At 42.7% G+C, this 25395-nt stretch overlaps 1 protein-coding gene across 3 annotated transcripts; it reads left to right on the plus strand.

The window, feature by feature from the left end:
• The first annotated feature begins 69 nt into the window (after positions 1–69).
• Positions 70–24366, plus strand: PWWP2A (PWWP domain containing 2A). Of its 3 annotated transcripts, none has more exons than XM_032447426.1 (3): positions 70–962; positions 10916–12610; positions 21685–21786. In XM_032447426.1, exons 1-2 carry the CDS (start codon positions 286–288, stop codon positions 12594–12596), a joined length of 2358 nt encoding a protein of 785 aa, XP_032303317.1. In that variant the 5' UTR covers positions 70–285; the 3' UTR covers positions 12597–12610; positions 21685–21786. The 3 variants fall into 3 exon arrangements, with proteins under 3 accessions (XP_032303317.1, XP_015731546.1, XP_015731547.1); XM_015876061.2 differs by having other exon boundaries at positions 74–962; positions 10916–11883; positions 21685–24366; XM_015876060.2 differs by lacking the exon at positions 21685–21786 and having other exon boundaries at positions 71–962; positions 10916–13777.
• Positions 24367–25395: the final 1029 nt, after the last annotated feature.

The following is a 25395-nucleotide window of genomic DNA, read 5'->3' on the forward strand; positions in this document are numbered from 1 at the left end:
AAGCCCCGCCCCTCTCACCCGTAAGCGCCTGCGAGGCGCTAAGCCCCGCCCCTTCTTCCTCTTCCCGACTCTCTATTGAATGAAGTCCTCGCTGACCAAAGAGAAGTTCCCATTGGGTTTGATTGACGGCTCCGCTCTCCATTGGGAGTAGAAAGCTCCGTCTCGCCCACCAATAGGCTGCCGGATGCGGGCCTAGGGGGCGGGCTCTCCCTCCCAGGCGGGCGGGGAAGGCCGTGGTTATCGATCCCGCTGCTGGAGGGAGGCGGCGGAGAAGCAGCAGAGAAAATGGCGGCCATGGCTGCGGAGGCGGCAGCGACTGCAGCGGTGCCGGGCGATGGGGGGGCGGGCGAAGCCGAACCCGAGATGGAGCCCATCCCGGGCAGCGAGGCCGGGGCGGATCCTCCTCCTGCCGTCACCGAGGCCGTGGAATCGGCGGTGCCCGACGGGGAGGAGGCCGACGGAGGGAAGGGTGCTCCCGGCGAGGCCGAGGAGCCGCCGCCCGTGCAGCTCGCCCGGAGCCCGGCCGGGACGAGGGAACCGGAAGGCGAAAGGACGGAGACGCCGCCGCCCTCCAGCCCGGAGGTGGGTTCGCCGCAGGCCGAGCTCCGGGGAGCGATCGGCCCCGAGCCCGAGGAGCGGCCGCAGCCCTGCCCGCCGCCCGCCGCGCATCCCCAGCTTCCCGACGAGCGGCCGCAGCCCGGCACCGCGGCTGCCGGGGGCTCCGCCAAGCGAGAGCCCGGGGAGGAGCCGTCCCGGCCGGAGGAGGAGGAGCCGGATGCTGCCGCCGCGGAGCCCGAGCGCCCGCTGCCCGCCGCCGCCACCGGGGGAGAAGCGGAGGCGCTGCTGCTGCCCGGCTCCGAGGTGCGGGTCACCCTGGATCACATCATCGAGGACGCCCTGGTGGTCTCGTTCCGGCTGGGAGAGAAGCTGTTCTCCGGGGTCCTCATGGACCTCTCGAAAAGGTGAGATCTCACAGGGGGGAGCCGGCTCGAGCCCCCACCCGGGGACGGTGCCTCTCCGTTCTCGTAACGCAGGAGGAGCGGCCTGAGGACGGCGGCCTCCACGCCTTCCTTCCCTCCCATGGCTTTAGCCGGACCCGCCCGGGGGGCAGCCGGCATCCATGGGGGCGGAGGTGGCGCTGCCAGTGTGACCGTGTGGTTGTGGCAGTGCCCGAAGTGGGAGGGGAGGGCCGAGCACATGGGCGCTGCTTTCAGCTCGGGTGGGATTCCCGGCTCCCCCCGCAGCTCTGCGCATGGGAACGAGCTGCCAACCGCAGGTGTGGGCGGGCACGTGTGCCAGGTTGGTGTCTCGCATTGCCTGGGTAACCTCGTGTTCCTGGACGTGCTGTAATGGTTTTCAGGCTGAGGGAGGTGAAGTTGAATGGTTCTGAAGTTCAATAGGAATTTTATTTTGGGGGCTGTTATCGCAAACCGACTTAAAGCCTTAATCACACTGCGAGATTATCAGTGTCTTTTGAAAGAAAGGAAGGTGCTGGCCACCAGTACATCCCAGGCCTAGCAGCTTGGTTGGCTTGTGAAACAGAAGGTGCTTTCTGGAGCCTGGGTAATACAGAGGGAGTAAGCTTTACCTTTATAAATGGTTGAAATGCAGCTTTGAAAGCCAGGTACTAAACTATGATCTGCAAAATGGATTCGTTTTGAGTGTGACAGTGACTCAAAGAAATCAGGAGTTAAGTTTTAGTGCTAGGAGATATCTGTTCTTTTGTAGGTTCGACTTCTGTACCAGCAAAATCCTGTTATTAATCTAGTTAGGAAGGTGACAAAGCACTTGTTTCTGTACTGGTAGCAATCTGTGTTGAAAAGGAAAATGAAATGTCACCTTCTATGTTTCTTGTAAAAGATATCGCATCTTTTTATGCACGTACTGCCTGCAAACATCCCATCATTTGCCTGAGGTTTTCTTGTGCCCATGGATCCTTCTGTCAAGCAGCAGAGCTGCTGCTGCCCCATGCAGCAATGGGCATCTGTGTTAAGCAATCCCCGGCTCTTCTGCGCTGTGGTTTGGGTGGCAATGTTCATCTCAGTTTCCCGTGTTTTAAGCACAGGCCCTGAGGGAAGCCTTCAACATAAGAACCAGAGTCCTCTGGAAAAAGCTCGGTGTGAAGGCCTGTGCCATTTCTCCCACATACTCTTGTACAGTTAATTCAGTCCTTCTTCGCCATCTGTATGATCTTCATCTGTATGTCCTGCAGGGACATTTGTTATACTGGGATCCAGAAGGTGAAATTAGACCTTTAAATCAAAACCACTTTGGATTCAGCATAAGTTTACATGGTAGCAATGGGATTTCTGGTATAGAAGAGAGCAGACATGGAAGCCATCTCCTCTGGCTCATCCAAGTGAACAAGAATAAGTTTTATAAATCTTCCTGATGCAGATTTTGTTTGCTGTAGATTAGTATCTTAAGGCCCCTCTAAAAGAAGAGAGTTCTCTGTTTTAACAAAAAAAAAAGTTTGGATTTTTTAAAATTGAAATCACTTTTTGTAATTAAGGAACGAGTGGTTGTGTTTGCTGCGTGTACTGGTGCTGTTTTTCTCACGTATTCAGAAGCAAATAATTCCTGTTCCTTCTTGGATCTTAATTTCTGCTTTCCTCTTAAGGGCAATGAAGCTGATTCTCCTACGCAGTAATAAGAAGAGTGAGTTTTAACCAACACTTAAAAACACAAACACAGAAACCTGGCTGCTGGACTCTTGTCAAGGCACGCTCTAAATTTCTTTAACGTCAAGGAAAAGGAAAAATATCCCCATTAATTCCATCTTCATTATTAAGATGATGTTTTGACTTTGCGTTTTATTTTTGTGGACTTCAGTTTGAAGTTAATGGTGTTGAGGTCTGATTTCCTTCTGTTCCTCCTGCCTGCTGTAACTAAGATGTCCATGTTTGTAAAACAAGAGTACAAGAACCTCAGTGTTCAGCAGACATTATTTCCCCATTTCTTTGAGGTAAGGAGTATTTCTGCCCTTAATGATGGCAGTGGAGTACAGCAGCTGCACTGAAGGTTCTGAAGATAGGGAGCTGCATCTACCGAGTCCCAAATCAGCAGTAAATCATCTTTGAATAGGGTCACATCACCCTTTTTTTTTTTTACATTACAGGCTTATTGCCCAAATTAAAAACGTGATCCTACTGTTGAAAGATAACGGCAGCCGTGGTAATAAAATTTAAGTGCCTTATTGTGCTTCTGGGTGAGGTTCTGATGTGGGCTCTGAGGGAGCTGATGGAAGAAGCAGCAAATGCAGCCAACCATTGGGCAGGTGAAGGCAGTCGTGTTATTATGGCCAAGTGGATGGTGGAAGGCTGTAGCCAGTTTTCCATACTCGTTAGGTATAGGGCTTTGCCTGTATGCATCATTTGGCTAACACTGTTTGCTTAGGGTATATGAGATGTTAATGCCACCTGCTGGCTTAGAATTACTGTAAATGTTGCTCTGCACCTGGAGGAAATATACAGTAAGGAAATAACTACGGGATATAGCATTTGTTAAATTTATAACGTAGGGTTAAAAAGTCCAGGTTCTGGTTTGTTCTTCTGGAGAGACTTTTAATCCAGCTATAAGTACTGGGCAGGAGGTTGGGAGGAATTACCTTTGTATTCTGTTTTTTTTTTTTGCTAGCAGTCAGTACTTAGACTTCATACGGTGTTTTTGTTACTAATCCTATGGATGTTAGGAAGAATTGTCTTCCTACTGCCTTTCTTTCTAAGAGAAAGAGCTGTTTTGTGTGCGATCGTGGCAGATCTTGGAGGAGGCAATGGGAGAAGAGCAGAGTTGTGTTGTGACCTCCAAGCCTTGGGTAGCCAAAAGCGATCCCTTTATTGCCAGTGGGCAGGTGTTGAAACATGCATCTTAGCTGGGGTTTGATTGTGGAAGATGAGGGAAGACTTCCTGCAGCACGATATGAATGAACTGTATGATGAAAAGAACCTACTTGAGATAAGCTCAGATTGTGATGATCCTTGCAATATTTTCCACACATAGTGTTATTTCATGGAGTCTCTTGAATCCGATGCTTTTTCCAATATAGCAAGGCTAGCAAAATAGTCAGGTTAAAAGAACTGTTGCATCCATTCCCTGATTTCCTTCAACCTGCAGAACATCTATTATATTTCTGAGTTGCTCACAATTAGCACTTCTTGAAACTTGTCTGTGTGTGTTAAACTCTGTGTGTGTTAAACTCTGAGATTGTGTTAAACTCTGTGGAGTGCACCTGGTCTATTGTGACTGTATTGCACCAAGGGGAGGACAAAAAAAACGTACTGAGTTGCAAAAGGCTGCAGGTCTGCTGGTGAGGAAGAAGCAGCAAGAGCCTTACCTGGAAAAATCTGGCACGTTTCTCCTTGTTTTAGGTTCTCTTTTACTAATAACTTCATTGAGTAAATGGGGACATTGGGCCTTCCTTGTCTTGGGGAAGTTTAAGTTCAATGCAAGTCGTGATGTTCTACAGTGTATGTTCTCAGCAGTGAAGAAATATCTGTGTTACTTGGGGTTGCATGGTTGTTGAGTTTTTCCTTTTTCCCAGTTTGCACAGTGTTCATCAATCCATCGCCTGTTCTCTTCTGTTGTTTCCCAGACGTGTGAAGAAGCTCAGTGCAATGTTAGTGTACAAGAAAAAAGCCAGAATGCTGCTTTGCTATTTGTTATGTCCCAGAACACTGGAAGCGAAGGTCTGATGTGAGTGTGTGTGTGATTGAGACAGTCAGTCACGTATAGTTTGTGACTGATAGGTGATATCGAAAGGTATAGTGTCCAGTTTAGTTAGCCTCACTTAGAGCACGAGGTTGGATCAGAGGACCTTGTGGTACTGCTTCCAAGCTAATTTTTTCTGTGGTTCTGATTAGTTTCAGCTTCTGTGTATGAAAATAATTTTTCCTGTATTTCTGTTTACACCCAAAGCTTCACCGGGTTTTATTTGTTGTCACTTATCAAATGCCTTTTTGAAAGGCTTTCTCATTCCAAGTTTCCACTTGTAAAAATGGCTGGCAAAACAGGAGCAGCTTTAAAGTTTTTCTAGTCTAGGTATAAAGCGTGTTATAACTGCTGCTTACGCTGAACAGGCGTACTTGTCAAAGTGCTGCTGGTTTTGAGCCAGTACAGGGAGCGTGATTTCCATCCACCCCCTTCTGAAACCAGTAATAATCCCTAATCTTGCTGTTATATGGGGTGTTTGTGTGGATTGTGCCTCAAACTTCCCTTTCCTAAAGTAACTGCAGTCCTCTACTGCTGTTCTTTGTTGAACTTTGATTCAATGAGTGATGGTTAAACTGTGTCATCTTATGGCGTACTTCTTGTGTTCCAGCAGCATGGGTTACCATGATTTTTGGACAGTAGTTTAACTTGACTTAGCTTGAAGTGTTGGAAGACAAAGGACTGAAGTGAAGCTTTTAGTATGCGTGAAATGATTTTTATTTTCCTTTATGATGCTATAGGGCTGATTAATTGTATACATCTTGCCAATGAGTTGGCTTAAAGCTCATCCATTAGTATATGATGTCCTCATCAAGTTTCTTGGGATTTGACTGTTATTTGGGTGATCTGGAAAATGACTATCCAGGACATCTTCTGAAGTGTTGTAGTTTTGTAGCACATTCAAATGTATCAGCTAAATATCTGCTTTAAAACGTGATCCTTGTGTTTAACTAATAATGCCAACAGATTTCAAATAAAACAATGACTTTAAATGGATCTTCAGCCTTAGAAGCATGACGGTAAAATTGCAGTAGTCAGTAGGAAGCCTAAGCTTAAAATATTTGCATTTTGTCTCTAAAATAAGTTTACTTTTGTATCCTTGACAGAACTCTTGAAGTTACATAAAAATGAAGGAAACTTTGAGAATTCACATGTAAAGTCTTTACAGTGAGAAGGCAAAGGATACATTCCCTCTCCTTTGGTGGGGAAAGGAATGATTAGGAACCATCCAAGTACTCCTCAGGCTTATCCAATTCAGACAGTTCTGTCTCTGCAGTGACCAATTCTTCCAAGTCTGCATCAGCATCCTGACTACATGGACTTCTCTGATGTAGTTTCATGGAAGTTTTAAGACTTTAAGGATGCAGCTTTTCTTGATGACATGATTTCCAAAGAGAGTTGCTCACGCTTTGGTTCTTTGTCATATTGGTAGAGCTCTAATTGAAGTAGGCATTTCTTGGTGTCTTTATTCTACTGTTACATTGCTTGGGAGGTAAGTAAAGTTTTGAATTGATAACTTGGATTATGTGTATGCGTTTTCAGTCAGGTGCCTACCACTAAAAACAGCGTGTGCCATAACAGCTTTATCATGCCAACTAAATCCCATATTAAAAATGGGCTACTACATAATCAGTGTTTTGGATACAGACTGTTTTTCTGGGTTCTGAAATACTTTGTATTGAAATAGCTATGATCAGCTATTGTGATTTAAACCCCCAGCTTGGATGTACATGTGAAGCAAATATACTTAGCCCTATGTTACTTGAGCATGTTGTACTTTCAGTATTCAGAATCATTGAGCCTGTATCCATGAGATGAAAATTGCTTTGTTTCTTCTCTTGGCTGCTGCAAAATACCTACTGATAATATGGGTTGAACAAGAGGAACGTATTGAAAGGTAATTGATGATTGGTTTGAGCTGGAGACTCTGCGTAGTGCTGCAGACACTTAGTGCCAGGATGCATCGTTTAGATGTTGGTGTACCTGTAGTTGTGCACTTAGTTGGTACTTGTTCCCCATCTGCTTACTTAAAAGTACTTTTTAACCGTGCTCTGTCTTGCATACAAATTGAGTGGGAATATGTCTTCATTATAATAATTCTGCTATAGGACTTAGATGTGAGAAGTGTCTTCTTGCTTTGCTTGAAGTACTTAGGTTTACATATCTGTAATGCAAATCTCAATGACTTCTGGGTTTCATATAAAAAATAGATTCTGCGCAATCACAGATGATGCCATGGTTTGTCATTCATTAACTTCCAGTTGATAAGATGTGGAAATAAAGCCATGAGTGTTTTTATCACATCTGTCTCTCTATAACTTCCCAAGTTAATTGGAAGTTATTTGTGTTGTAAAGATAACTGGACTGTCGGAGGGCATCTCATCTGTCCTGTTACTCAGTTGCTGTTTATTATTTGCCATTAACATAGATGTATTTGGGAGTTATATCTGGCATGGGATATAAGATGTGTATGATTAGATCCTACTGATTGCTGTGATTACTTGTAAACCTTCTTAAAAATATGTTCCTTACACTGAGCTTTATCCATCTTTGATAGAGAGAACTTCACAGAGTACAAAAGGACCAGGACTATTTTTTGAAAGGGGAAGCTTGGCAACAGAGAGAAGTAATTCTAATTCTGAATAGGTGTGAAGCAGAGGCACCTTAATCTGTTTAAATACCTATTTCTTGCTCTTTTTCTTAACAATTCAATTTCAGATCCTCATCAAGGAACCCTTCCATTACATCGTGTAACATTCTGAGGTAGAGCTGTACATACAGTGCAGTAGTGGGCTATACGGGGCACAGCTGGAACTTGAGACACACATTGATTTTTATTCTATTTGTTTATTTTTGGTAAGGAAGATGCTGTGTTACGCCTTCCCAAGATCAGTATTTTCTGGAGATTTGGAAGAAAGAATTATAGTGGGGACAGGTGATGCTTCAGGATCAATGCGTTCTTTGCTAAAGACAAGGCAATCTGTTGCACTAGTTAAACACTAAATACTTTAGTTCATAACTATTAAACTATTTAGATGCTCTGCCATGTGTAGTTTTCAATATGTTTGTTCTGGTCACATATTAATTCTGCTTCCTCTGTTAAGAAGATATGCCAATGTCAGCTTTCTCTTCGTGCTTATCACCTTGTTCTTCCTTCCATCTTTGTACTCTGTTTTGTACCACTGACTGTTTCCTAAATCTTTCTGCTCATTTTCTCTTTTAAATATGCTTATAATTCTTCCTAAGTGGGACAGCTGGAGAACTTCACCAGGAGGAGTTAACAGTCATATAAAATCAGGATGTGGGCATAACCTGCTGCTGGATGGGGCAAAGAAAAGGGGAAAGAAAAAGACATTCAGCTCTTGGAAGTAATAATCAGCCTCTGGGCATGCCCAGTTTATTCTGTACTTCATGTGAACTGCGTCTTTGCTTGTCATGTCTTTGTTTATTGACATGCAGTTTACACAAATCACATTTGTTTGCTCTTGCATAACTGGCAGCAGACAGCAGTGAATGGTTTGTAATCTTACAACTCATTAATTTTTAGGTAGATAGGGTCAGCAAATTCCAGCTCATTCATTAAAACGTTACCATTTGTGAGACAGACTGTAGCCTCAGGAATTCAGTATGAATGGTTTTGTGCCTCAATGAAGAAGATTTACATCTTATATATTAAAATACCCACATCACTGCTTCTATTTCTCAGCTTTTTGGACCAAATATTATGGAGCTCCTTGAAGGAGAAGATGGTCGAAGGTGCAGTTGTGATCTGAAATGGCTTTATGGTGTCAGTCATGTTCCTAGTGTTCATTTGGGATTGAAATTTGTATAGCAAAGTTCTTGTCCCATCGAGGGGTTCTAGTTCTCAACTCCTATGCTTAATACACTGCTTTCCCAACTCTTGTAAATCTTCATCAGGTGGTGAATGATGAGATCCAGATCTTGCTGTGCAAGAAACCAAAGCTCTCAGTGCAGGTAACACTGAGAATGTTGCTAATTTTATTGCTGTCAGCTGGCAGATGGTGTTTGGTCTTGGTTTTGTTTTTTAAATCCTACTCAGATCTGAACAAGTTATTTGTTGTACTTAGTGAAAGGAACCGTGTTTGTGGAAAAGCAGCTTCTTGACACTTGTTGGACTTTGAGGTTTTAGGGAACTTAAAACTTAGTAATGAGGATCTGAATAAATGACGGACTGCAGGCTGGAGAGATGCACAGATGCACATTTAAATGTTCCTAATGTGCTGTAGCCCTCAGTAGCACAGCAGGATGTGTTTAGTTTTGATTTTCATCTCAAGGAGGACATCTGGAGCCCAACTGGAGTGGGCCCAGCCCTAAGAAATGAACTTGTGTGGGTCAGTAAGGTATTCTGTGGCATAGGGCACTTGTCACCCTGTGTATAAAGGCTGAATGGTGCTCCAGCAGCTCATAGACCAGGCTTTGCCTGAGTTCTGGGTTTCAAAGATATGAATGTTATAATATGTAGGGGGAAGGTAACAACAGCACTAGATGCTTCTTAGCTGTAAGTTGTGAGGTGTACAACCTCATCTGTTGAATTTTCACTTGACTGGGTATTATGAAGTGCAAAAGGGATAGATAATTTAGTTTTGGATGGATTGCTTGCTTCGGTTGCAACCTGAAAGTATGAAAAGAGGCTGCACAGATAAGTAGAAGGACAAATAAATGAAGGCTTCTGCTTGTGATGGTGTAAGGAGCATTCTTACGTGTTATGACGTTGTTTTTTTCCCAATACAAACTTTGAAAAAATAAGAAGCCAGCCTGGAGGTACTTGTCTAAACTGCGTGTCTATTGCAGGGATGGGAATGGAAGGTCGACCACCACTCAGCATTTACCTCCAGTTTAGTGGCAACCATAGATGACAAATTTCAGTTCCATCAGTTCAGACGTTGCAGTTAAACACCTGCACAGCAATGTGAACTGGTGTGAACCTGAGGACGGATCTTGGTTAATTACTTCATTTTCAGGTCATGTAAGATAGACACAAATGGTGTTCGTTCGGTGATTTGGAATGGGTGATTTAATGTTTGAACTGCAACCTTGTCTATCATGTTCTTACTGCAGCAAGCTAAACTATTCAAATGTAGCCTAATGTAAGCCAAACACATCAGTGTGTGTTGGAGCTGGAGTTGAGCAGAGTTTGAATGCCTGATAAGGGCTCTGTGAGGTTGGCACTGCAGATTGTAGATGCTAATGTAGGACATGAGAATGGTTAAACAGGCTTTTATAATCCTTCCCTTTGTGTTCAGTAAATTGGAAGTTATATTGTTGAGATATGAATGCATTTAACATTTCTCCCAGGAGAAGATAAGCATGTCCTGTAAGCTGATGATGTTTCCCTTAGTGTAACATATTGCAGGAGGTATCGGTTACCTGTTGAACAACATGCTACTTCTCTTAGCGTAGGGAAGTTAAACTAACGTATAAGGCTTGGTGGAGTTTCATGTGTGTCAAACAGGGCATCAGAGATCTTAGAACACCTAGTGCTGCCTGCAGAAAAGTAGGCAATGTTTTAAAACAGTTTGTTTGCAGAACAGAGGGGAATCATTTGTACTGTATTGAAATTGTAAGGATGGCTTTGCCAGAAGGAACCCAAACTCAAAGTTCTAGGCTGTAATGCATCAGATGGCCAAGCAGCAATCTTCTGTGGATGTCAAAGTGAAGAATGACAGTGCTGTTAGATGCCAGTATTTACACGTTGTATATTTGGCTGAAATCTAACATAAGTTCAGGCTTTTCTGCTATGCCATAAACTGAAGAATTCTGTAAAAGTTACCCAAAATGCTTTCCTTGCTCATATAAATGGAATTGGTGTGGAAATCTATCTTGTGTACATTTGGAATTGATGGGGGTAACTCGCTGAGTTTGAACTTTGTGTTTATAAGAGTTTTCTAGAAGCATCAATGCTGTCCTAGGCAGTATTTTTGTGTATATTTTTGAGGGTTGTTGTTGACACAATAGAAACACCCATAACTGAAGTTAGTGTATTTTGTGTTGTATGCTGACTTGGTTTTGGTATTTTACTTTTTCAAAGCTTAGCCTAAGACTTGGCTTAATGTTTAAGTTTTGTCCAGAACTCGTGTTATTTGAATGGTAGTTATGTGGATGACTTTTAAAATGCTTCTTTAATAAATACAGCAAGAGATCCCTCAAAACATTTAATGTTTTTTTTGTTGTTGTTGTTCTCTTGAAGGTTTGGACCCCATGGAATCCCTGTGACCATATTTCCTAAAAGGGAATATAAGGATAAACCTGAAGCCATGCAGCTCCAAAGTAAACCATTCCAAGATGAGGCACAGGTGAAGTGTGAATCTAATGCTGCAGTCCCTGATGACTCTTCTCTCACGCAGCCATCAGAACCAAGCTTAGCTAAAAGCCTATGGACTTCTAAACCACCTCCTCTCTTCCATGAGGGAGCGCCATATCCTCCTCCTTTGTTTATCAGGGACACATATAACCAGTCAATACCTCAGCCTCCGCCCCGGAAAATTAAGCGGCCCAAGCGTAAAATGTACAGGGAGGAGCCCACTTCTATTATGAATGCTATCAAACTACGACCCCGCCAGGTCTTATGTGACAAGTGCAAAAACAGTGTTGTTGCAGAAAAAAAGGAAATAAAAAAAGGTGGCAATGCAAGTGACTCTTCAAAATATGAGGATAATAAAAAACGAAGAAACGAGAGCGTGACTACTGTGAATAAAAAACTTAAGACTGACCATAAGGTGGATGGAAAAAGCCAAAACGAAAGCCAGAAAAGGAATGCTGTGGTCAAGGTTTCAAATATTGCCCATGGCAGAAGCAGAGTAGTTAAAGTTACTGCACAAGCAAATACTTCAAAAGCGCAGTTAAATACAAAAAAAGTTCTCCAGAGCAAAAACATGGATCATGCAAAAGCTCGGGAAGTCTTGAAAATGGCCAAAGAAAAGGCACAAAAGAAGCAGAGTGCAACCTCCTCTTCCAAAAATGCACATTCAAAGGTCCATTTCACACGGCGTCTTCAGAACACCAGCTCAGGTTCCCTCCCGCCCCGATTGCGTTTAAAGCCACAAAGATATCGGAATGAAGAAAATGACTCTTCTCTCAAGACAGGACTTGAGAAAATACGGAGTGGCAAGATGGCAACTAAGCCGCAGTCTCGCTGCTCCTCCACCCGCTCAGCAGGTGAGGCCCCTTCAGAAAATCAGAGCCCCTCAAAAGGCCCTGAAGAGGCCAGCAGTGAGGTTCAGGACACAAGTGAAGTGCATGTAACTGTTGATCAGGATGAACACCAGACATTGGGCAAGAGAGGCAGCAAAAGCAATATAACGGTTTACATGACCCTTAATCAAAAGAAATCTGACTCTTCCAGTGCATCAGTTTGTAGTAGTGATAGCACAGATGATTTGAAATCTACCAACTCTGAGTGTAGCTCTACTGAAAGCTTTGATTTTCCTCCAGGCAGCATGCATGCACCTTCCTCCTCCTCCTCCTCTTCGAAGGAAGAGAAAAAGCTCAGTAATTCCTTGAAAATGAAAGTCTTTTCCAAAAAAGTCTCTAAATGTGTTACACCAGATGGCAGGACCATATGTGTAGGGGACATTGTTTGGGCCAAAATTTATGGCTTCCCTTGGTGGCCAGCCCGTATCCTGACCATAACTGTGAGCCGAAAAGATAACGGTCTTTTAGTTCGCCAGGAGGCTTGTATATCATGGTTTGGGTCCCCAACAACGTCTATTCTCGCTCTTTCACAACTATCCCCCTTTTTAGAGAACTTCCAGTCGCGCTTTAATAAGAAGAGAAAGGGTCTTTACCGCAAGGCCGTCACAGAGGCAGCTAAGGCTGCAAAACAGCTGACTCCCGAAGTTCGGGCCTTGCTGACACAGTTTGAAACGTGAACATGGAGAGTAAGGTAGGCGAGAAATCTGGAGGCTCCACGAAATTCATAGCCTAGTTAGAGGACTACCATGAAGGACTTGCCGAGGCAGAAGTTGCAGTCGGTTGGATGCTCTTTTTATACTAAAGTTGTTCCATTTGTAGCGGTTTCATGGAAGTTAAACAAATTGAACATGCAATCAAAATTAGCCTAAAGTGAGAACTTCAGTATTTTTCCAAGTGAGAATTTTTTTTAAAGAAAAAAAACAACTCCTCAAACACCCAACGCATAGGAGCCATAGCCTCAGCTGAAAGGCAGCTTATTTGCAGGGAATTTTTTAGTAGTTTCTACCCAGTATGTACCTAGTTGCTGTGTGGCAAAGGGTTGACACAAGGGGTGAAAGTAGTAGCTGTGATATTTTATTTTTTTCTTTTCTTAGGTGGCCCATCAGGGAAGTGTAGAAACGTAAGCCTTGTCTAAATGGTCTTTAAACATGATTTCAAATACTCTCTGATGTATTTAGTCTGGCCTGTGCCAATTGGCTCAATGCACGCGTGAACGTCTTAGAGGCGTGCCCCATTCCACGAAGGCCAGTTTAAATGGCATTAGGAGACGTGCTGAAGTTTTTAAGGAAGAAAAATTCACAAAATTAAAGACCAGATTAAATGGGGTTTTATCTTAGTGACCACTTCTTAAACACTCAGCCTTTCTATGCACATAGGGGCACAAATATTAACACTTCAGGGTCTGAGAAGCTGAGAGTGATGCCTGTAGCTCTAAGACAAAGCTGAGCAGTTGCTCAGTGTTTGGGATCAAGGGCTGTTAATGCTGCATAGGTGTGAATCATAACTTCTGGTCTTTCTTCCTGAAGAAGTCTTTCAGGCCATTTGCCTGGAGTTTTAGATTAAGAGAGGCTTTGTTTTGAATGTGTAAATAATTGATTGATGAGATTTGGTCAGATTTTCTCCTGACTGGTTGTTCCTAAATTCTTAGGATACGTCCTAGTTAATTACACTTTGTGAATTGTCAGATGTGTAATTGTTGCATTTTGGATGTATCTAACTTCTTTTTATTTTTATTTTTATTTTTTTTTAATATTTCCGTTTAAGGTATCTGTTTGCAGGTCAGAAAATGAGAATTATGTAATTGTGTAATGCTCTGAAATGTAAAAACAAACTGTAAATAAAATTGACTAAATCTGAATTATTTGTGTGTGTTTCTCAAAAAGCTTTGAAAAAAAAAATAATCTAGGATGTTAGAGAACTTGATACCAATGCTGCATTTAGAGGACACCCTTTTAAAAAGTAAATTGTCCTTTTTTGCTCATTCTTAAAGATAAGTGCTGGTGAAGTACTGTTGGTTTACCTCAGGATTAATTAGGAGATGAAGCAATTATCGCTCCCCTTTGTTTCCAAAGTAGCTCTGGAGAGGGCTTTCTGGAAAAGTTTATCAGGTTTTTTTTGTCCCTTAATTAGATTTTGTTCCATATATTTGAATATCAACCGGATAATGTCATTTGTACAGTGGGGAAATGTTTTTGGTTTTCTCCATCTATCAGAAACTAAGCAGACCCGCTCTGCTGTTACTTCAGCTTGTCTTGCATGTCTGTGGCTCGATGCTGCAGTTGATTGCACGTTGATTGTACGTTTTTCCCTCTAGTTTTGGTCCTCAGCTGACCGTATGTATTGCTGTCTCTTTTCCAACCCACTGCTGTTTGAGCCTTGCAATGTGTTGTGAAGAATCTGTCAGCGTTCATCCCAGAGCAGTTTCCATCCTGTTGTTTTTTCCCCCCCCCCACAATTGCCCACGTAGGCAACCATGACAGATGTAAAAATCTCAGCTTAGGCTGCAATCAGATTTTGAGCAGACATGAAAATGGGGGTAAAGGATTTAATCATCAAACCCTTAAAATCTTGTAAATGTAAGATTAAATTTTGTATATCCATGATACTGTCTGGTCTTTCCAAAGCATTCAGTTTCTTTAACCTTTTGAAATTATTCTGTTGTGCCCACAGAACTATTTCAAGTCCAAAGTGTTGAGCCGCACGGCTGTGAGCATTTCCTCCCAAGTATCTGCTGAGCTCTGATAGGTGTTAGTTAAGCTTCCAATGGTGTCAGCTCTTCCTTGAGTTTCTAATAGCTACCAGAAAAACCCAAATCAAACCAAACAACCGGTCAATGCTTTTTGAATGTGATAAACACACAATAAATTTCATACTACGGAGAAAAAAAAAATATATCCTGTTTCGCTTCTATGTATTCTTTCCTGCAAACAGAAACAGTTTCTCTATTAAGTAAATAAGCCTTATTACTTTGTTACTAAAGCTGAGTGCTTTTTGAAGCCAAGAACCCGTCCAACCTGGTTTAGATGTTTGTGCTGGTTTCTTGAGGTTTAGCATCTCCAGCAAACTGCTGATAAGTTGTTGTGGGTGAACAGCAGTAGCACCGATGGGTACCTTGTTGTTCTCGTACTGAAAATACTTGGAAGCTTTGTGTTTTTAATTTCTATAAAGGTAGCACGGTGCTAGAGCGTGCGTAGTTGGAACTTACATGTTTGCTGCTGAGGTTGAAGAGCAACAGGTATGAGGGGTTGCTTTTGATTGCTTTATGTTCAAAAGAAGGTTATGAAAGGCCTTTAAATGACTCCGAGTTGTGGTTTGTAGCCGATTGGTCTTTTATGAAATCTTTCCTAAGTTTTGTAGTTTGTACTTAAATATGAAGTACATCATCGCTGCTGATTTAACAGGTCCCAAACCCAGCAGAGTATTTCTTTCATCACAACACCTTGTTATGTTCCATTGAAAATATCTTATTCAAGGATCTGTGATTCTTCTTTTTGCTCTGAAGTAGCTGCAATTCTAGATTGAGTCCATAGTGGAGAAAACATTGGGCTTAATGTGCAGCCTGGTTGTGACATTAAGTAGCCTTGATGGTCACAGCACGAGTGCTGTGTGTGCATTGGCTTTGAAGACTTGCACGGCGCTGAGCTTTGCCTTAGCTGCAAAATACTGCATTCTTATGTGCACACTTGAGCCCAGCAGTGCCCACAGTGTGAGCGTGGGCTCCCATCCTTGCAGTTCAGAACATGTCTGCCCTCTCTATATTACCTGCACAATGTAAGTGATTTATCAGGTAACTAATCAGAACAGCTTGTGAAGTGCCTGGATAGTGCATCTGTGTAAGTTGTGCAGTTGTTGCAAGCAGGCTGTGCATGGAGAGGAGGAACAACAACACAGTGTTAGTTTTCTATCAGCTTGATGCAATAAGCAGAGGATGCCTTTCTGAATTAAGGAAATTCAGTATGGTTGTGTATGCATGATGCGTCCATCTGGGGAAAAAATAAGGCAGGTAGTGATGAGTCTGTAATACAGCAATGCTTCTCCTTTGAATATCTTTAGTTAAAGCGACTTTATCTTGGGCCATTTTATACCAAAACAGGTAAAGATTTCCTTTAAGTTTTGGAAAGCCTGAGTGTTTAATGAGTGAAGGTGGGACCAAACGTGAAATACTTCTGTTTCCCTAGAGTTCTACAAGAAACTCAACAAATATTTGGTATCTTTCCAGTCGGAGTTGTAATTTTATTCAGTGCTTCAATAAGGTAATCATCTCTGGTTGCACTTATTTTCTTTTAGACAGCATTATCTTTGGCTATCGGAGTATTTCATTAACTGAATCCTACAGAACTCGCAGCTTCCTCACCAGTGGGGTGTTGGGGATGAATTTAGGTCAGCTGTGCAAGGCTGAGAAAGCTTTATTTCTTTTCACTGTATAGGAAAAGGGTTTTTTGGGAGTGAGGGTGAAGCTTCAAAGCGTTACCAGGTTTAAGAAATATCACTAATGGGAATAGAGTTGCTTTGTTCACTGCTAGGTTTGTTTCACACCAGCTCTCCTGGAGCGAACTGTTTAGTGTTCCCAAGGCCTGACACTGATCTCAGTTTGTCATCTGTGAGCCTCTGCAGTTGTCAGGGTACAGTGTGAGCATGAATTACCAAAACAAGCAGTGGCTCATTCTCAGTGGCGTTATCATCTGCCCCCATGTCTGTTCTGTGGGGTATAACGTAAAAAAAAGCGGAGCAGTCGTCTTGGCTGGAGTCTGAGAAGGAAAAAAAGGCCACCAAAAAGGGGAGTGAAGACGGCAGCGTTTTGTGCCTTAAGCTGTTTGGTAAAAGTGTAGGTATATTATTTAAATACAAACTTGGAAGTGATCTTGCAGCGCAGAGTTTATAGAGGTTAAAGGCTGAGATGCTTTATTTTTCTGTTCTTATTTTCAGTTTACTTTTTAAGGATATAAATAGAAAGGTCATAGGGAACCTGAAGGAGAAGAGAGGAACTTGGTGTGTTGACTTAGATATAATAACGTAAGTAGAACTAGGAGAATAATACTGAGAATAATACAGTACTTTACAAGTACAGCAGGAAGGAATAGTTCTGTGGCTTGTTACTGGATGCTTACATTAAGTCTGTGTTTTTATTTTCTTTGAAGTATCTTGAGATACCTGATGAAGATATAGTCACACTCTATATAGCTACACTCAGCAGCAATATGGTGCAGTTATCCCTGCAGATAAAATAAGCTATCAATAACCAAAGAGGTCTCCACGTAACTTCCCTAAGGCTTCTGACGTGGCTGAGTTGCTCAGGGATCACCCACATTCATCAGCAGGCCAGGCCTGCGCTCTTGGCTGCTTTGGAGCAGCTGTCAGGAAGAGCTGGCAGATCCAAGCTTGTGAGATGTGGCTGCAAGTATGTAGCTCCAATTCTTACTGATCTGCTGTAGGGAAAAAGCTCTGCTTGGATACGTGGCCGTGGTAATCGCAATGACAAATTCTTACTTGGCACTTAAAATCCATCTTCTGTTCTTGGTAACGTAGTATTTTAGTTGAATTTCCTTAGTGTGGCCGTCTGCTGTGTGTTTATAGAACGTGGCCATTTAACTGGATAAAAGAAGATCCCCACGTAAGATGCTTTTTCTGTTCCCTGCTCATCTTACTGGTGTTTCTTTCACCTTTTCCAGTCTGAGCTCATCTTTCTTCAGTGTCAGTGGTAAGAACTGTTTCTGGTAATTCACATGGGGTCTTGCAGTGGTTCTTCCCCCAGATCAGATATTTCTCTGGCAACTGCTTTTGCTTTTCACTTGTTAGAGCCTGGGAGTAGCTTGTGGTTATCCCATGAGTGACTCTAACACCTCAGTCTTTCTTCTGTAATATCTGAGAGATGTGTACTAATACGTACTATCATTTATACATTGAATTGCTGTGACACAACTGCCCCTGGGTGAACACAAGGAAAGATAGCAGCTCCCTTGCTGACTTGCTGACTGTGATGGTGCTTCCTCCTGCAGTTTTGTTCCTGGCATCAGATCGAGCAGTTGGGGAGCAAAGTCTCTGGGTGGCCCTGCAGCACAGGATGGATCACTGCCAGGCAATGACTGCTGAGGGGAACTCAGGTCCATGGCTAATAAAGAAAAAGCATCCCTGTGCTCTTGGTGTGGAGAGGGATAAGCAGCAGCATGGAAAGGGAGTGTGATTGATGAGAGGTTCTACATGTTAGAAGACCTGAACTGCCCTGCACATCCAGCAGGGAGACAAAAGGGAGTAAGGGATTGTCTAATGTGCCTGCAAATGCACAGTGCTAAAAACTTATCTACCTACTGTGGGTAATGATAACAACAAAGGCTGCAGGTGTAAGTTGGAGCAAAGAACTGATCAGGATCCCCTGTTTTAAATTCAAGCTTTGCTCTTCCAACATATGAAGGTTTTGTAGAATAAATTTGGGCCACATTTGAGATGTTGTTTTCAAAGCCAGGACTGGGCACATTTTGAACAGCTGTAGAGCAGTTTCTATGTCAACCATTTTGGCAGAGGGAGAAGAAAAGCCGGCTGGGAATGGAAGTCTGCAAACACCTGACAGGTGAACGGGCAAAGGGGAAATATTCCTGCTGAAGTGCAGGCAAGACAAATTGTAGTTAAAATTATGAGACAGTGAGTTAGGTTTAGGATCTCAAACTTATTTAGAATACAGCAGCAAAATCCTTGATGTTGTTTTGAGAGCTGCATAGCTTCTGTAATTGCAGGCTTTTGGGAACAAGTGAGGTTAACCTCTGTCAGGACTGGGTTGGTTGAATTCATCCTGCTGAGCTGTCCTGGCCCTGCCACAGCTCCCATCTCTGTAACTCTGTAATTAACAGCTTTGATTTAGGAAAAAGAATCTTTGCAGAAATGTGCAGATAAGGAAGTGCTGTGCCTGGTGTGTCAGGAGGGAAACACACTCAGCACAGTGAAAGCACGGCACCCAGACTGCTCTGCATCTCCTGCCAAGGGGCCTCTCCTATGCAAAATCAATGTTTGGATGACATCATTTATATAATATGTCAACTTCAAACAGGTTTTTCTTATAAAACATGTAGGTCAGTTTTTGTGTTTACTTACTCATGGTTTTGCTGTCAGATACACAGTATGAACAAGAGCTGTTCTTACACACGCCAGCCATGTGCTATGCAGTTGAGGTTTGGAAGGCGAGCTGTATCCCCACCCGCTTTCTCCCATCAGCAAGAGGCTGCAATGGGGATGTAGCATAACTCTGGTGACAGACTCTGCCTGACTGTCGTTGCCCATTTGTGTTTTAACAGGTGCACAAAGGGGAAGAAGGTTCTTGCTTTGTCAGTAAAGCGAGCAGGTTCAGTTCCAAGCAAATATTTACTTAAATACCAGTTTTACATCCTATTTATTTATTTATTTATTTTTAATTTAGCAACATTTTTGTTTGGCTTTAGGAAACACTGATGTTTGATTGCACTGCTGCAGGGGCTCCGAATTTAAAGCATATGGTTCGAGTACAACATAAAAATAGCTCCCTCCTCTGCTTCTGCCCCCTGCAAAAAAGAAGAAGTCTAGTTCTGCTATGAGAAGAAAGAAAGACGTTTTCTTTCTGTATATGTTGCTGTTAGAATCATTGTTGAAGGTTTTGAGCATTGAATATTCCTGGATGCAATATTACATTAGCAATATGTGGTTATTTTGGAGGGGGGGGGGGAATGTGTGACTTTCTGAGCACTGAGGGCCCTAGGAAGTTACCTGTTGTGATAAGGTTTGGTGAAAGGGTTTGGACAGGTTCTTGATGCTGTTTTTGGTATATCTCAGAGAATCGGGCATGCAAAGTGAAGAATATGTCCCTGCTTGGTAGTTAAGGGAGTGAAGGCCGCATTGCTGAGTGCTGCCGTATGCTGCAGAAGAATGTGAAAGCTCTGCTTTCTTTTTGGTAATCCATTATGTGGAAGAGAAGCCTGTTGTAGTAACTGGTCAAAGTCTGACGTTTCAGCAGTTAAGTTGTTTCTGTTTCTTCTGTTAGCTGGTTTTTTCTACAGCTGAATTGCGAGCAGGCCGATGAGGCTGGTTGTGTTACTGCAGCCATCTTAAATGTTGGGCTCTGTGCTTTAAGGAGCTGTCTTTTCCTTTGGACTATTTGATGGGAGGTGCTGCTGGTTTTACTCCCCTCATCTTTCCTGGCTGCCCCTCCTCCTTGCTGCCAGCCTATTCTTTGTGCTTTTCCTTTTAGTAGAAGGACCTCAGCACCAGGGTCTTGCAGCCACTGGTCTGTAGGTCACAGCGATGGAGTGGAGGGACTCCATGAGGAGCAGGTGATGAAGGCACACTGCAGGGTTGGCAGCGTTCTGGCAGCAGTGCTGTGCTCTGAGCATCGCTGCCTTTTGGCCCCTGGGCTACATTGTGCACATGGAGAGGAAATCCAGAGGGTTACGTATAGGTGAGCAGCCAACTCACTTTGTGTAGTCCCACCTTAAGCCTTGTCTGTACAAAACGTTGCTCCTGATCCAGATACAACAAATTACAGCAGTGTAGTTTTAACTGGGCTGCCCCTTTGATCAGGCCTTCCCCCATCGTGTTATGTACCTTACAGCAATCCAAGCCATGCTTCTTCCTCACTTATCTCTGAAATGCGCACATAGCTCTGACACCAACATAATGGCAGCCAAGGAAAGGTTCCATCACAAAACATTCTGTATTCATGAATTTCCCCAGACATGCAGATAACAACTGTATGTTTGGTATGCATGAGAATAGCAGGTTCTGCAGTGCTTTGGATTATTGATTTCAAGAGAGTCTTTCATTCTGTTTTTTTTGTTAGCTTTTTTCCTTGGATTTTTGCCCCTGAATCATAACAGCCTGGAGAGCAACTGGTCCATTTGCTCTTTCACCTTGGGTTGTCTCAGGTTTCTTCCATGCTATAATCACTTCAACAGTGATTATAATGCAACTGCCAAAGAGGCTTTGAATTTCAGTTTATAGGCTGTGAGGGGCCATATGGGGATAGCTGTTAGAACAAAAAATGTGAAGCAGCACACAAAGAAACTCCAATACACTCTACAACTGAGAGTCATCTGCTTCTAAGTGACTTTAATTGCTACAGTAAAGACATTCTGGGTAGTCTGGCCATTACTAATGAGGTATACACAACTGCGCACAGTTTCATATGAATACATAGAGCCAAAGGAGATGCAGTTTCATTGTTATGGTTTTTACCTGGGGAGGAAAAATGGTTCTTCATCTGCTTTGTGTGCTAAACAAGAGAGGAGTAGCTGCTGTTGTTCACATTTTAGGAAGTAAGGCGTATCTAAGACACAGAAGAACGTAGGCATGAATTGGCTTTGGCCACTGGCTGCGCTGGCACAATGTCTGCCTATGTGAAAAAAAATCTATTTCCTTACAGGCTTCATTACAAATCAGGTGTAGAATGCTATCAATTTTGAATAGTCGGTGCCCCAACTTTGCTTTTTTTTTTTTTTACTCCAAAATCAGTTCTCACTTTAGACAGACTTTAGATACAATTCATAGTATCACTCTGGCTTTGAGCACCAAGGTCTTCTGTGAGCTTCCCTTAGAGCTCCCATCAGTGGAGGAGTTTGTTTGCTTGTGTATGTCTTACGGTAATGTAAGCACACATACATTGATATATCTATCTGTCTTCTGCACACAACACACCAAACCGAGCAGGTGAGCTGGGAACTTTTCTGGCCGCCTCAGATGTTGTCTGCCTGTTTTTGCGTTATAAACTGGAAGGCATTTAACCGCTCTCCCTTTCTCTCCCCTTTCCAGCTCAGAGGCATTAGTCAGCTGCTGTTCTTACGGAACCTCACTACACTGCCACGAAGAGCACCAGCTCATCAGGACTGAACGAAATCTGTGACTGAATGGCCCTATTTTTCCTCTGAAATCTTCACCAAGCAGTAATCATTTTTTGAATGGGAAAGGGGGGTAAATATGTTGAAGCGACCCCTCGCACCCTGCTGGGGCACCTGTACCTAATGTACATTTTCTTTAAAGTTTAAAAAGATGTTAGGAAATATTTTATAAAACGTTTTTTGCAATAAATGACGCATGAAATGATTAAAGACTCGACGACACTTACATGCAAGGAACCACTTGAATTACTAGTATGAAGAATCACTGCAAATACCTGTTCTTTTTGTAATGTGACAGTCAGTTTGTATGTTTCGATAGGTGCCAGTGATGGAGCCAATTGCCTGGGAAGTTGACTGTAACTTTTGAACTTTTATTTTAATTCTTAACTTTAGCATTGCAGTTTTCCATTCTATGAGGCTTAGTTAGTATTTAGTGCAGGTGTTAGCAGAGCTGTGACCTGTGATCAAAAGCATGTCCGAAACTAGTTGTATTGTACAATATGAACAGTCCTGCTACGCGAGACCAACATTTCCCATAGAGGTGATGGAAGGGGCAGTGACCACAAATCCGTGTATCTCTGTATTATGGGAAAGCTCCTTCTGTGTGAATATGGTTGCATTTTATTTATGCTGTTGTAACACTTAGGGAACTGAGGATTGCGGAAGGGTTACGATGCAGAGAGCAGCGTTTTGCTTATGATACTTTAAGAAGATGGGAGTCGTGAATGTAGAGAGATTAAAATGGAAAGGCATTTCTATTTCAAATCATGGGTTAATTTTTCCTTTTGACGTCAATATTTTTCAGATACGTAACTAGTAGAGCAAAGGTTTTATTAGTGTTTCTGATGGTTGTTGACTTCTTTGAATAGCTGGAAATCAAAAAAAAGGATACCCAGTGGCAGTGGGTTTTATCCATTTTATTCCCTTTCCCCAAAAGGTGTCTGGTATTTACGACGTACTTCAGTGGAGCTTGTGAATGCTGGACGCGCTGCTGAAGTACGGAGTTATTAAATATTAATTTATTTGTCACCGATTCTTTGACGTTGTGTGCACGTTTTCTCAGCAGTATCATTTCTTACAACGTTCTTAGAAGGGGATCTATTATATAACCTGGGAAATAATATTTGTGCTGAAGAAATGAAAATGTGCACATAATCTACGCAAAGTCAAATTTCTGTTTATCCAGAAGTGAAAGGACTCGTATTAAACTCTTCTCCTCTTTACTAATATCCTGATTTCATTGGAGAACAGTCTTTGTCCAGATCGTTTAAAAAGAAATCTACCTTTCTGAGAGGTGCCTGCGTCAGCACGAAGGCGGTTTCACAGCCTTCATATATGGAGCCCAAATGAAATAACGTTGAATCCGAACTCGCTCCACCTCCATTGCCTGGCTTTGGTGTTGGCAACGGGTTTCAGTTTGTTAAGCAGTCAGGGAGGAGGGAAGAGAGGGGCTGGAGCAGCTCCAGCAAAGGCAAATCAGCAATGCACAGACTGAGGCTGGTTGTGCTGAGTGCTTGCTCAGTTCCTTTTATGACGGGGTAATTTATTTATAAAGCTAGAAATCGAATACACACTGCCTACTTCTTAACAAATAGCTGCATAATGCTATATAGTAGGTTCAAGTTGTACCATTTTTCTTAATAAACTGCAATCCTTCTTTTTAAATTTCAGATTCCTGTTTGGCAGCACTCTTCCTATTCACCAGTCAGGTGCTGTTGGTGAGGTGTGATTAGAGCTTAATCTAATCTAAATCTAATCTAAAATCAAGGCATCTGATGTGATGAAAGGGAAGGTGATGTGTTACAGGATACGTGCTGGCCTTTCACCTCTGGACACCAAACCCCAATTGTATTGGTAATCAGTGACGGTCTTAGCCTAATAAATAACATTTTTATCCAAACCTACCCACCCTCACCCAAAACCAAACAACCAAACTAAAAAGAAGCCACCAAACAACATGGCACAAAACAGTTTCTGCTCAGGAAAAAGGCCCAGGACTGTAATAGCAGGGTTATTGCACATTGGGTTGAAAACTGATTGATGTTGTAAGTAGAAGCCGGTAGTGCCTGCCTGTGTGACATCTGACTCTTAACCAGTGCTCTTATTTCCTCACCGTGAGCACTTGTGCACAGCAGTTGAAATATATATACAATATATATATATATTTAAATAAAACCACTTAAGAGTGATGCAGGTCTATGCATTGGATAATATGGGTATATAAGCAAACAGCATAAAAATAGACAAGGTAGCTAACTGTACTTGTGTTTGTTTTCACAGAAAGTATTGCAGCCGTTTCGTTTGAAAACAGATTTTCATTTTGAAATGAAATTGTCAGGGATATTCTAATGATAGAGACTTACAGTAATGTATTGCTTTTCACTTTTTTGCTTTAGTTGCTTAATATTTAAGCTTTGCTCCGTGCTACCTTCTTGTCTGTATATTGAATGGTCACTATGCCTCTTTCATTTTGTAGACTTGAATGAGGAAAATGATTCATCCTTTAAGGTTTGCTGAGAAGTAAATGATAAAGAATGTTGTGTAACATTTATTCAAATAAAGCCTTGATTTTTTTCAGTGCTCTTTTAAAGGGAAATAATGTTGAATAATGTTTTCATGTTGTAGCTTCCTTGTTTTATTATTAGTTTTTGGTCCAAAAGACTTCTATTTATTTATTTATTTCTGAATTAAAGATTAAATACTGAGTTTACTTGTCCACTGCTGGAAGTGAGTCATCAGGACAAGTCTCTCTCCAGGCTTATGTTTCACCGTGGTGAAAGATGTCAAGGTGTGCTCAGCCAGCTTTCCACAAGAGAAGGGGAAAAGCTTTTCTTTTTCTTGCTGTCAATCAAGAAGACAAGATTAGCCGTGCCTTATAGAGCCAGATACACAGTGAACCCTCATGGCCCCATTTCATGGTTGCTATAGAGGCACCCAGCCCAGCTGAAGGATGTCCCAGTGAGAGGCTGCAGTCCTCCAGCCATACTTCCAGGTATGGATCATGGGATGAGCTGCAGGGCTGAGCCCCACTGCACAGCACAGCACAGAGCTCTCTGCAGGCACAGCCCAGTGAGGCACAAAGCAGCAGGAGCATGGGGTACCCACACCCCACCTGCTCACCTTTCTATGGCAGTGCTGTCTGCAGCAGGTAAGTGCAGTGAGGTATTTCTCTGTTGGGGTGAGGAAGAGCAGGTTGTGGTGGTACCAGCTGCCCTGTATGATGCCAGTAGTTAAGACTTTCTCCAAAGCAGAGCAGTTAACTTCTGGAGTGAAGCAGCCTTGCACATGAATGCCATCTGCTGTGCTACTGCCCTTGTGTGGGGCCTCTATGAGGCTTTTGGCTCAGCCGGTGCCTCCTGTAACCAGCAGGTCTCCACCTCTGGCCATTGCTTGGAACACAGCTCCAGCATCTGCTTTTCTTTGCCTTCACAGAGTTGTTTCTTATTCTGCCCGGATTACAGGAACTCCCATCCCCTCTTTCTCATTATTCATTCATTCTTGCAGCAGTTCCTCTTGAATTGGTTACCCTCATTAGGGGTCGGTGAAGAGGGGAAATCCTGCTGAAATGTAATTGCTCACTAATGGCTTTTCCTTTGTGGCATTGTGTTGGGAGCTTTCCCTGTGG

This window comes from Coturnix japonica, chromosome 13, assembly GCF_001577835.2.
Source record: "Coturnix japonica isolate 7356 chromosome 13, Coturnix japonica 2.1, whole genome shotgun sequence".
NCBI classification, from domain to species: Eukaryota; Metazoa; Chordata; class Aves; order Galliformes; family Phasianidae; genus Coturnix; species Coturnix japonica.

What these genes read in the sequence shown, in the direction of transcription:
- PWWP2A (XM_032447426.1), top strand. Translation starts at nt 286, where the DNA reads ATGGCGGCCATGGCTGCGGAGGCGGCAGCGACTGCAGCGGTGCCGGGC. An exon ending in CTCATGGACCTCTCGAAAAG is followed by an intron (nt 963 to 10,915) that starts GTGAGATCTCAC and finishes GTTCTCTTGAAG; the next exon opens with GTTTGGACCCCATGGAATCC.